The sequence below is a fragment of the Orycteropus afer genome, unplaced genomic scaffold (assembly GCF_000298275.1).
Source record: "Orycteropus afer afer isolate SDZICR_OR568_19922 unplaced genomic scaffold, OryAfe1.0 scaffold00334, whole genome shotgun sequence".
NCBI classification, from domain to species: Eukaryota; Metazoa; Chordata; class Mammalia; order Tubulidentata; family Orycteropodidae; genus Orycteropus; species Orycteropus afer.
The window spans coordinates 235582-249304 of record NW_006921921.1 but is presented as its reverse complement, the minus strand read 5'-3'; the positions used below and the strand labels follow the sequence as shown (position 1 = coordinate 249304).

At 41.5% G+C, this 13723-nt stretch overlaps 1 protein-coding gene across 1 annotated transcript in view; it reads right to left on the bottom strand.

The window, feature by feature from the left end:
* Positions 1-13723, bottom strand: part of LOC103206867 (PARP1 binding protein) — a 211890-nt gene that overhangs the window by 156710 nt on the left and 41457 nt on the right. Inside the window, exon 2 of the mRNA XM_007952383.1 lies at positions 5009-5242. Within this exon, the coding sequence (XP_007950574.1) occupies positions 5009-5242 (234 nt within the window). The remainder of the gene's footprint in view (positions 1-5008; positions 5243-13723) is intronic.

Below are 13723 nucleotides of genomic sequence, written 5' to 3'. Positions count from 1 at the left end.
AAATCTGCTGCAAAAGACCTCATTCCAGTGCTGAAGAGCAAAGATGTCTCTGTGAAGACTAATGTGCGCCTACCCCAAGCCATAGTATTTTCAATTGTCTCATATGTATGTGAAAGCTAGACGATGAATAAAGAACAAAGAATTGATGTTTTTGAGTTGTGGTGTTGACAATGAATACTGAAAGTACCTTGGACTACTAGAAGAAAGAACAAATCTATCCTGGAAGAAGTACAGCCGGAGCGCTCCTTGAAAGTGAGAATGGCCACTCACCTACTTTGGTCATGTTGTCAGAAGGGACCATTCTCTGAAGAAGGTTATCATGCTCCGTAAAGTTTGAGGGTCAATGAAAAAGAGAAAGGCCCTCAACAAGATGGAATGACACAGTGGATGCAACTACAGACGCAGGTATAGCAAGGATTGTGAGGCTGGCACAAGACTGGGCAGCGTTTCGTTCTGTTTTAGTGTCAGAGCTGACTCAACAGCACCTAAGAACAACACCAACAATTTTATCTTAATTCTTCATAATCCATGCCTAACTGAGACTACTATGAAAAGAAAACATCAAGTTCATGAAAATTGAGGATTACAAAACTCCAAAGTGTATAGAATTTTCTGATATATATCTTTAAAGACACTGTTAGTATAAGTTAGGGTTATACTTAGCACATTTTTGAGAAATCAGTCTAGGGATGTGCTTTCCTGTCAGTTTTTCTCTCACTGTAAAATTCCCTAAATGAAACATAAGCATCAGAGATCAAGTTGTGAGTTTCCAGGATTTCAATGCAGAACATTTTTACTTTACACACCACTGTCTTAGGAACTTCGATTTCATTCCTAATGCTCTACAAAGGAGCCATATTGACATTGGAGACAGCTTGCCATGCAGAATTATCTTAAACAATACTACCAAAGCAACTATCTCTTTTACATTACATATACCTTAGTATAGCTCATACTATGAGTTGATGTACTTATATGAAGGGATTTAGCTGAGGGCACACTGTGGTCCAAATACCTCTGGTAGATTATACCCTCATGGGCTTATCAGAAGAAGATCTTTATTGCTCCTTTAATCCAACACTTACGTTTGACTGTTGTGGTTGTCGTTACTGTTGTTATGTGTCGCTGAGTCAGCCCCAACTCACAGCGACCCCTCCTTGGGTTTCCGAGGCAGTATCACTATGGAAGTAGATTGCCTGACCTTTCTTCCGAGGAATGACTGGTGGGTTTGAACCACCAGCCTTCTGGTTAGCAGTCAAGTGCCTGAGACACTACGCGACCAGAGCTCTCTATATTAACTATGTAGCACAAGCAAGCAAATGAAATAAAGCTAAGAATAATAAAAACTATTTTAGCTCACATGTATCCTTACCAGAAGTGTGGGCATATGCAAATGCACATGCGTTTTGAGAACATTACTGTGAGGCTAATCCAATGACAGATAGAAAACTGCTTGCCAATATCTCTCTTTCCCTCCTGCCTCTTCCCCCCACCCCCTGCATGTTATACCCCCTGTCGTCAGGTGGATTCCAACTCATAGTGACCCCACCTGCATGTTACTACCTACAATAAAGACTATATTCTCCACCCTTCCTAATACTTTGGTGTGGCCACTGTTTTTGACAATGAAATACAAAGAAAGCTATGTATCCTTAAAAAGAAAGGGAGTGCTGTTCTCCCTAACTATTTCCTGCTGCAAAGAATACGAACATAATGTCTGGAGCTCCAACAGCTATCTTGGACCCACGATCTTGAGGGTATAGGCTAAGAGCTAAGATGGTAGAGTACTGGTAGTTAAGTTTGTGTGTCAACTTGGCTGGACCTGGTTGAATGGCTGGGCAGCTGAATGCAGTTATTCCCCATGGTGAGATTGGTAATGACTCCATGGTGGAATCTATTGGAGCAGCTGAGTAGCTGCTTTGGGTATGTGGTCGGCTTCCTGTATATAAAAAACAGCTTTGGGAATGGTCTCTAGCTTATGGCACAGTCAAACCCTACATGTAGCCATGTCATTGTTCAACAGCCTGCCATGCTCTGCCAACCTTGGGACTTTCAATGGCCTTGAATTAATGGCCTGTTGTGTGGTTTGGTAACATTGGCACTATGCCTTTTTACTTGTCAACCTTGGGCTAGTCAGCCTCAGCACCCAGCAGCTGCCCCAGTGAAGAAAAGCCTCTAGCTTCAGTGGGCCAGGAACAGGAGGCAGAGCTAAAGCCTAAGGTTGAGGGGCCTTCACCCAGCCCGGAGAGCCTGGCACTTTGAACTCAGACGTACAGCCTCCAAACTGTAAAAGAATAAACTCCTGTTTCTTCAAGCATCCCATTTGTGGTATTTTCTTGTCAAAATGGCACTAGGTAACCACAACAGAATATGCTACCCAGAGAGTGGGGAGCGTCTCTGACAGATACCTAAAATGTGGAAACAGGAGTGGAGTGTGTCCCTGCTGAGACCCTGGCAGAGAGACCCCAGCATGTGGCATGAGAGATGGCAGGAGCAGAGCCAAAAGACCTGCATGAGAGATGGCAGGCGCAAAGCCAATAGACCAGCATGAGAGACAGCAGGAGCAGAGTCGAGAGAACCAGCAAGAGACAGCGACAGCTCTACCAGCCCACAGAGGAGAAAGCTGGATGCCATTGTACAGGCGGCTTCTTGGCAGAATGGGTTGCCTTCGGGCATTAATTGGCAGAAGAGACCAGCATGAAACGGAGTAGCAGGTTAGCCAGCCCACAGAGCAAGAAATCTAAGTGTCCTTTGGGTAGGAAGATTTCTGACAGAGTGGGTTTCCCTGGGGCATTAACTGGCAGAGGTTGAGAGACCAAGGAAAAGGGAAGCAGAGTTGCCTCAGCCTCAAGGGTAGGACCATGGCCTTTGGGGGTGGAACCACCACAGCCCCCTAAGTTTCAAAGAGCCAGACCTTCACCAACTCGGTTCTGGAGCACTGGGGCTGCTCATTCATGTGAGCCAAGTGGGATGGAGCCATAGCTGCTGCCCGAAAGTGAGGGGGCGGGGCTGCCATGCCCAAGAGGGAGAGGAATGGGCCCACCAGACCAAGGGGGTGAGGTGGCCACTCAGGAACTAACGGAATGGAGTCACCCAGTGAAGGAGACCTGTACAGATATCACCCATTGAAGATCTGTACAGGTGCCAAGTTGACAAGGGGTAGAATTGTGGTGGTTAAGTTTGTGTGTCAACTTGGCTGGGCCAGGTTAAATGGCTGAGGGGCTGAATGTAGTTATTCCCCAGGGTGAGATTAGTAATTAACTCCATGGTAGACTCTATTGAAGCAGCTAAGTAGCTGCCTTTGGTTATGTGGTCTGCTTTCCGTATATAAGAAACAGTTTTGGGAATGGTCTCTAGCTTATGGCACAGTCAAACCCTGCATGTAGCCGTGTCATTGTTCAGCAGCCCGCCATGCTCTGCCAACTTTGGGACTTTCAATGGACTTAAATAAATGGCCTGCCATGTGGTTTGGTAACGTCAGGACTATGCCTTTTTACTTGTCAACCTTGGGCTTGTCAGCCTCAGCAGCCAGCACGTGTCTGAGTGAAGAAAATCCTCTAGTCTCAGTGGGCCAGGAGCAGGAGGAAGAGCTGAAGCCCAAGGTTAAAGGGCTTTCACCCAGTCCCTAGAGCCCAGCACTTTGAACTTGGACTTAAAGCCTCCAAACTGTAAGAGAATAAACTCCTGTTAGTTCAAGTCATCCCACTGGTGGTATATACTTGTCAGAGCAGCACTAGGCAACCAAAACAGAGTAGAATGACTAGAGCCTGGGTTTGGGATAATCTCTGAGCTATCATACAAGTCCTGTGTTGCTTGCCTTTAGGCATCTTTCATAAAGAAGAAATAAACTCATTTCCTTTAAACCCATTGTAACTGTGGAAGTTTCTATTATAAGCAGCCAAAACACTCTTTCCATATCTTGTTGTTATTGTTGTTATGTGCTGTTGAGACAGATCTGACTCATAGAGACCCCTCCTTGGGTTTCCGAGGTGGTATCACTATGGAAGTAGATTGCCCAACCTTCCTTCCAAGAAGTGGCTGGTGAGTTTGAACCGCCAGCCTTCTGGTTAGCAGTCAAATGCCTTAAGCACTATGCTACCCGAGCTCCTTTCCAAATCTTAGGTATAAAATAAATTATTTTAATATCTTAGAAGATACAAGAAAATGTTTATTGCCAGATGCAATTATTTACTACTTATTAATTATATTATCACTTATGGCAGTCACTAAATGTTAATATAAAGAAAAATATTTAACACTTTAAGCAAAATCTGGGTACATTCAGGTATATTCTAAAATTATTTATAATAATGTAGACAAAAGCAAACTGCAAAGATGCTACTCTGTTAACTTTTAGTGGCTAAGACACTTGCCTGCTAACCAGACGGCTGGCGGTTCAAACCCACCAGCCACTCCTCGGAAGGAAGGTTGGGCAATCCTACTTCCGTAGTGATACTGCCTCGGAAACCCAAGGAGGGGTCGCTATGAGTCGGGGCCGACTCGACGGCACATAACAACAACAACAACAACAAAAAAAGAAGGCAATAAATCTATATATGCAAAAGAATATTCCAATGAAGTCTGTTAACTCATGTATGTAAGAGTCTAATTAAGTAAGCAATAGCCATCTCAGTAATGATACATATTATTAAACCACCAAAAGCTGAAAAAACTATTTATACAACAAATGCTACATGAACAGGTGCACACTGAACCAAGAAAGTAAGTAAAAAACTAATCCTTGCCATAATTCAAAAAGAAATCAAGCATCTGGGACTGACTTGTTAAAATTTTTTGATCTAATAAAAAGCTATTCTTATGTTTTGATCAAATAAAACAAGTCCAAAAAAATTTACCACCAAATATTTCTTTCAGGTAGCTAAATTTTCCACTCTTAATAAGACCTCAAAAGTAAAAGCATTATCAAGTTACTGTAACAAGTGATACAATAAAAATAAACCTAGCTGGATTTAATCTGATTCTAATAGAATTGTTAGGAAATACTTACAGAGGATATCTTGTTGTTCTTTTCACAACTGGAAGTCAAAATCCTACATTTTTGATAAACATCAATCAGATCTAACATATTACTATTCCTCAAGAAATCATCGTAAGTCTTCCTTATGTCTTCATAATGGTCAATCACTTCCATATTTTCAACTGGTAAATTCAATTTCTCATGTAGTAAATATTTCCAGGTCAATAATACATCACTGAGAGAGACTGTAAATTCTCCACTGTGCTGAAAGAGATAACAAAAATAAAAAGATAAAGTTGTGTGCTCAATATAAATTTATAACTGAGATAAAAAGCACAAATTGGATTTTGTTATCTTAAAATCAATATTAATTCTTGCAGGTCTGAAGATAACATACAAGTTGAGACAGGGAACAATTTTAGAAATCAGATATAAAGGGAAAGGTTTTGATGATTTTATAAAATATATACAACTAAGGCAACTTTGAGCAGCCCTGGTGACACTAAGCAAAAGGTTGGCAGTTCGAACCCACCAGCCACCAGGAGAAAAGACCTGGCAATCTGCTTCCTTAAAGATAATAGCCTAGGAAAACCTATGGGCAATCCCACTCTGTCATACAGGGCTGCTGTAAGGTTGCGTTAACTCGATGGCACACAACAAGTTTGCTCAGAACAAATTGGCAAATATCATTGTTTTATTATATCCTGAAGTTCACCCACTTTTTTTCTACCCAAATGGTGGGCAGAGAGTAAGGCAATATTTAAATACTACTGATTGATGGAGTATTTGACTCTTAGTGTTTAGCTCCTTTTAGTTATTTTAGCTAATTATTTTTAATCTTTTATTTTAAACTGTCAGTCATAGTGAATTCTCACATTCCACACTATTCCAGGTGTAAATCCTAAAATATGGTCATACAGATTCAATTTTTGAAAATTACATTTCATTTCATTACTGTTCCAGGGAAAGCAAAGTATCAGTGCTTAAACCTTGGACCAGAGAATAATTTTGATTCTTCCCTGTTTGTGAACCACAAGCTGGGACAGACAAGTGCTAAAAAGCCAGAGTCAGGTAAGTTTTCAGATGTTACTAATCAGGCAAAATTGTTCTTCCCGCCCCCCACCCCCCCCATTTTTTGACTGGCTTCCTATCTTTCCAGGAGAAACTAAACTAATTGTAATCCGGCTGCAGTGATAAATAGTCACTTAAAGACCCACCAACATTAGCAATATTTATATGCCAATATTTTATTCAACTAAGGTTGGGAATCCTACTTCCGTAGAGATACTGCCTTGGAAACCCAAGGAGGGGTCACTATGAGTCAGGGCCGACTCGGAGGCATGTAACAACAACAACAACAACAAAGTTTTCTTTAAGGTCTCTTCTTCAGTATCCACATGATAAATTCTCTTGATGAACATGTTCCCTTGGATTGATTGCATTCCATTACCACATTAATATTCCAGATATTAATAATACAAAAAAAAATGCCATCGAGTCGATTCCAACTCATAGCAACCCCCTTTGGGTTTCCAAGGAGGTAAATCTTTACGGAAGTAGATTGTCCAGCCTTCTTTCCGCAAAGTGGCTGGTGGGTTTGAACCACCAACCTTCTGGTTAGCAGTCAAATGCCTTAGGCACTATGTCACCAGAGCTCCTTGATATTAATAATGGTGCGCTCCCAAGAATGTTAGTATTACTTAAAAAAAAAAGTCTAACTACTCCTTTCCAGAGAAGCATGAATAACAAATATCTTTAAGTATCTATATGGGGTTTTGTGAAATGTAATAAGCTGCTCTCCTCCACAGTTCAGTTCCTTAAGGAGCCCTGGTGGCCCAGTGGTTAAGCACTTGGCTGCTAGTTCAAAGAAGGGCAGTTCAAACCCACCAGCCACTCCACTGGAGCAAGATGTGGCAGTCTGGTTTCATAAAGATTGCAGAGTTGGAAACCCTATGGGGCACTTCTACTCTGCTGCCACCCAAAGATTCAAACCCACTGCAGTGTAATAAATTATATAATGTGGCTTTTCTAGCCATAAGTCTTTGTAAACTCCATGATGGAACTTCCCATGAGCAACTGTATAGCTCCTGATAGTTAAAATTATCCACCTGGGGTATTTCTGTTGTGAGCAGCACAAAGTAATTTTCTGGGAGGTATGCTCTCTCTCAGGTGTATAGAATTCTGATGTTGGGGCTGTTTAGTTTAGATATTCTGCCAGGCTCCAAAAGAGCCCTCCTAGAGGCAGGAGGAATCTCTCACTGCAGGCTGAGGGATACAAGAGACATGCATTGCTGAGAGAGAGATGTGAGAGACACACTGCTGAGATAGACACCAAGAGACAAGCACTACTGGGAGAGAGACTGAGAGAGACTGTTGGCTGAGAGATGGTAGGCTGAGAGAGACAGAGAGTGTTCCTGAACTTGAATTGTAGCCTGTTGCTTCCCTAATAAACCCCATAATCGGTGAGTTCTGTGTAGTCACTGCAGCAAATTATCGAACCCAACAGAGAGGTGGGGGGTGCTGTGGGAAGAACGGGTGGTATCAGGGTTGATGAAAGGGCTGGAGGGAGACAGCATGTCTGGCCTCACAGGAATAGGCCTTGAGCTACTGATGGTGATTCTGTCTTTCTCTTGTGGGGTTAGAGGCAGTCAGGAGATGGCTTCTTCCTGACTCTTTGGCAGTTGGTGTCAGTAGTGGGATTTGTTGCAAGTGGCTCCAGACTCATAGAAGCATGAGACTTAGTAAAAGAAAGAAGGAAGGGGCCTGGGAAGTGAAACTTTAGATTCTTAGACGGATACTTTGGTTAATGTTACCTATTAAAGGACACAATTGATCCAGAGGCTAGGGCGTTTGGTTACACCCAGCCAAAAGCCCAAGGCCACAAACATAGAAAGGGAAGATAATCAAGGTGAAGAGACGAACCTGGAATGTTATCAAAAGGATTATGTGTTTTGGATTATGTGTTTCTCTGATTGTACTAGAGGTACTGAATATTCCTTACCTGCTTATACATTAGAAATGATTATGGGTTATGGATAACAGAGAGCGTGTAAGTCCTCCTTCAGCTGATACTTGACTGGGTATGTTAAAAGGGAAAATAGAATTTGTCCAACAGAAACACAGGCTTTTGTTTCAAGCCATGTGTGTGGAGTATAGGGGCTTAGGTAGAAAACCTGAGCCCCAACCAGAACTACTGAGAGAACAGAAGATCTGCATTTGAAGACAGAACCTACAAAGAAAAAATGACCACTTGCCTTTTTGAATTTCAAGCAAGCGTTAGGCTTTGGGTGCATCAAGGCAGGAAAGTCATGGTCCGTGAGAGAAACTCCTTTCAAGACTGAAAGCTAGGCAACCAATTCAGCCAGTGAATAGGAGGCTTGTATGCTACTCACTTGTGATGACCACCTGGCTCCACTTGAGTAGAAATAGGGGAAGAGGAGCAATAAAGAAACAGGCTGAGTTTGGTAATCTTTGACCTAGGCCACGGAGACTGGGGATGAGAGAAAGGGCTGCCTGGTCTGAAGGGCAAAGAGTTGTGAGCCTATGGCATTGAAATAATCCCTGAGGACTGAGGATGTGAGAGAAGGTGCTGGCTGGTCTGAAGTGAAGGAAAGACTGTGACTCCCAAACTTGGCAGCTGGAACCCATGACCTAGCTGGGATAGTTAGGGTTGAGCTGACCAGAACCCGGCCAAAAGTAGAGGAAGATGTCTGAGCTGGTGTTGAGTTGCTGCGATTTGATGGCTTGCATTGGGCTAGACTTTGCTTGTTTATGGATGCAGATTCCCAAAGTTTCCAAGCAGAACACATGATTCTCCAGAGAAAAGAACACACTTTTCTCCTCAGAGTACTCGTTTGTTGTTGTTGTTGTTGTTGTTGTTATGTGCCATCAAGTCGGCCCAGACTCATAGTGACCCTTCCTTGGGTTGCTGAGGCAGTATCACTACGGAAGTAAATTGCCCAACCTTCCGTCTGAGGAGTGGCAAGTGGGTTTGAACCGCCAGCCTTCTGGTGAGCAGTCAAGTGCCTTAGGCACTACGCTACCAGAGCTCCCACTCATTTGATAGGGATGGCTAAATTAATAGAGGAGCTCTGGTAGCGTAGTGCCTAAGGCACTTGACTGCTCACCAGAAGGCTGGCGGTTCAAACCCACCAGCCACTCCTCTAGGTTGGGCAATCCTACTTCCGTAGTGATACTGCCTCGGAAACCCAAGGAGGGGTCGCTATGAGTCAGGGCCGACTCGACGGCAAACAACAACAACAAATTAATAGGGATGGGTAAATTAGAAATTGGCTATCTAAAATGGGAGAAGACAAAGGCATGAAGTGGCTGGCCTACATGCTTTCATGGGTGTGGTTATTCTTAAACTGATGGTGAAAGAGATGTCAATTTTATTATTATTATTATTACTTTTAATGTGGTGGAAACATACACAACAAGACATTCACCAACATAACAACTTCTACTTACTGCTCAGGGACATTAATGATATTTTCCATGTTGTGTCACCATTATTGCTATCCTTTTCCAAAATATTCTACCACCATTAGCATAAACTCAATGCCCCGCAAACAAAAGCTTCCCCTTTCCTCCTCCCTCCTATCCCTGGTAACCACTTTGGTATGTGTGTATGTGTGTGTGTGTGTGTGTGTGTTTAAATATGTATATATATTGTTTTTTGTTTTTTTTCTTTCAACCTATCTAAGAATTTTTCCTCTCCTCCCATCCCTGGTAACCAACAAATAAATTTTCCTTCCAAATATAAGCCTTTCCTTGACTTTTTGCAATAGTGCATTAATACAATATATATCCTTCTGTGATTGACTTATAAGATAAGCATAATGTCCTCCAAGTTCATTCATGTTATGTGGTGTTTTGCAGATTCTACATTATTACTTAGGGTTGTGTGGTATTCCATTGTGTGTATGTACCACAGTTAGGTCATCCATTCCTTGGTTGATGGGCACTTAGGTTGTTTCCATCTCTTTGACAGTATTATTACTACTACTACTATTACTATTACTACTACTACTACTACTACTACTACTACTACTACTATTATTTTATTGTGATTTAGGGGAAAGTCTACAGAGCAAATTCACTTTTCATACAGCAGTTCACATACACATTGTCTCATGACATTGACTACAATTCACCCCAATGCAACAGCTCCCCTCCCACTTCCTCCCGATAGTCACCTCTTCCCTGTGTCCATCCCTCCATGCACTCCTGACCCCTGAACTGTCTCCCTGTGCATTAAAAGCCCTTCTTTCTCCCATGATTGTTCACTCCAAGAAGTGTATCTACCTGAGGTAAATGTTCAACTCATATGCCTGTCTTTTGTTTGGCTGGAAGGTACAGGTGTGGGTTCAATTCCAGACCTGAAGGGCAGCTAGGGACCATAGTTTCAGTGGTTCCACCAAGGCTCTATCAGACCAGCAAACCTGGTCCCTTTTATTTTTTTCCCAAATGATTTTGAGTTTTATTCTACATTGTTCTCCCTCTCTATACATGACCTCCCACATAGATCCCCCTCCAAGTGGTTGACAGTGCTAACCAGGCACCATCTACTTCTTCTGGTCTCACAGTCGTACAGGCTGAGGATTACATGTTGCACCAGTCGCGAGGACTACTTGTTTCCATGAATCTTTGGTTTTCTTATTTTTCTTTGCTCTAGACGAAGAGAGACCCATTGTTGCATCTAGATGGCTGCTTGCAAGCTTTTAAGATCCCCATCGCTACTCGCCAAAGTAGGAGGTAGAACAATGTTTTATGTAGTATGTTATGTCAATTGAGCTTAATGTCCCCTGCAACTTTGGTCCCGAGCCCACAAGTTTAACTACTTGCTCCCTCTGGGTAGCTGGCTGTGACCAAGAAGTGACTACAACCTTGTCCCTTGTCAGCTCTACTATACAAGCAGGAATTTTTATAGAACATACAAATACTCTTGTAGAACCATTGTCTGCCAAACCTGTACATGGTCTTGGGTACACTCAAGATGTTAATTTTTGAATTATAAAAGAGATAATGGCTAAAAAAGCCAAGGGGTGGCCTGTGGTATAGTAAATTATGTAGTGTGGCTTTTCTAGCCATAAGTCTTTGTAAACTCTGTGGTGTAATTTGCCATGAGCAACTGAGTAGCTCCTGATTATTAAAGTTATCCATCTGGGGCATTTCTGTTGGGATCAGCACAAAGTAATTTTCTGGGACATTAGCTCTCTCTCTCAAGTGTATAGAATTCTAATGTTGGGATTGGTTAGTTTGGCCATTCTGCCAGGCTCAAAAGGAGCCCTCCTAAAGGCAGAAGGAATCTCTCACTTCAGGCTGAGGGACGAAGAGACATGCATTGCTGAGAGAGAGAGAGAGATGCAAGAGACACCTAGAGATAAGCACTGCTAGGAGAGAGACTGTCAGCTGAGCAACGGCAGGTTGAGAGAGACTGAGCATGTTCCTGAACTTGAATTGAAGACTGTTGCTTCCTTAATAAACCCCATAATCTGTGAGTTTTGTGTGGCTACTGCAGTGAACTACTGAACCCAGCAGAGAGGTGGTGGGTGCTGTGAGAGGAACAGTTGTTGTTAGGGCTGGTGAAAGGGCTGGAGGGAGACAGCATGCTGGGCTTGCAGGGATAGGCCTTGGTCTGGGCTCGCAGGAATAGGCCTTGGGCTATGGATGGTGATTCTGTCTGCCTCTTGTGGGGTTAGAGGAGGTCAGAATATGGCGTCTCCCTAGCTCTTTGGCACCTACCAGCTACTTTGCAGGAGAAAGATGTGGTTGTCTACTTCCATAAAGATTACAGCCTTGAAAAGCCTATGGGGAAGTTCTGTTCTTTCCTATAGGGTCACTATGAGTCAGAATTGACTCACTGGCAACAGATTATACTATAATTCACTAGAACTAAATTTAATATCCATCTTTATACAATGAGCAATAATAAAGAAAAAGAAATCAAAGAAACTCAAACAATATACTATCTTTTATATATTTGACTCTTTTAAATCTATAACTCTCTTTTATAACAGAGACATTTTTTGCTGACTACCCAAATATAAGATAAGGTATGTTAACTGCCTTAAGGTAATAAGGTCTTTATTCATCCAATATGGAGGCAACTAAGAAAAACTATCCTCATTATCCCTAGGGCAGGAAACTGTCACATCATAATTATGAACATTAAGTATATTTCATGAAATTAGTTCAATGAACAATCAAAACAAAATTAGTAACTCTCAAATTCTGGATCTGTAACCCAAATGTAAGACAGGTTTCAAATTTCCCAACACTGCATCAAAATTATATCCTTTACTTCCCAATCACACAAAGATCTCACACGATAAAGTTTCTAAATGGTATTTAAATTAAATCAGTCCAGTTCTTTACAATTTCAGAACTAAGAAGTTTTATCTCAAAAATTCCTAGAACTATTTTAGGTAAAACATCCTTCATGTTAAAAATAAATCAGGATTTTGTCTAATGTAAATATACAATTTTTCTCACACTGTTTGACTGCAACTAGTTAAAGTAAAACTATACAAGCTCTTGATCTTGTGAGAAAAAGTTTTGACTAGATTAAGAGTGTTTATACTGGGATTGTAAAAACATTTTAAATCCAAATAAAAACGCACTCCAGATATCAACTTTCATGATCAGGTGTACACCATGACAGCATATTCTATTATTTGAACCAGTAACAACTGATGGAGAGACTCTGGGGTCAAATCAGAAAATGTTTTGCTAGGAAAATATGCCAGCTGGCTAGTATCTGAAGGAAGTTCATAATCTTCAATGCTTTAATTCTGTGATGGACAGAAGGATTGTATTTCACAAGAATAAAATGAGAAAAGCAAGAGTTACGCATGTTTCAGGGCATTTGTCCCAAAGTTAGTTTTTCTAAAAATTCAAATTTTCAAATAAAAGTTACACTATTAATTAACTGGAGTTTCTGTTGTTGCAGTTACAAAAAAGATGGCCAGTCTATGTAGGGGCTTCAAATGAGCTGTGAAACCCCTCAGAGTCAGTTTCCTTAACTATAAAATTACATTGTATAGAGTAAATAACACCTAATGATGGCAGATAATGAAAGATAACTGTTTCTCTTTTCCTTCTGCACTCAAAGTAAAATGACAGTTTGTTGGGGGTGATGGGAAAATGTAGATTACAATTTTAAAAACTATCTCTTCTTATTTGTTAGGTCATTGCCAGGTCATTTTAAAATCTGAATATCAACAGCAGGTGCTGTGACTGTTTTCCATGAAATTATAAAATTAATATGTTAATCTGTTTTACCAGTGGAACATTTGTAAGCTTCTAAACAAAGCTATTTAGGAGCTCTGGTAGCATAGTGACTAAGGCACTTGACTGCTAACCAGAAGGCTGGCGGTTCACATCCACCAGCCACTCATCAGAAGGAAGATGGGGCAATAGTGATACTCCCTCAGAAACCCAAGGTGGGGTCACTATGAGTCGGGTCCAACTTGACGGTACATAACACCAACAACAAACAAAACTATTCAAGGAGAAAGACTATTCTATGTAACAGAATGGCCATATATCCTATATACTTATATCCAATGGAACTACAAAGCCAATTCTGAAGAAAGAAGAGGTCAGAATAGCTTTATATCCTAATGAATTCAAAAGGGAAATGGATCCCATAGTCCTCAATGCCTCTGTTGTTAGTTGTTGTTGTTGAGTGCTGTCGAGTCGTTTCCAACTCATAGCGACCCCATGCACAGCAAAACAAAA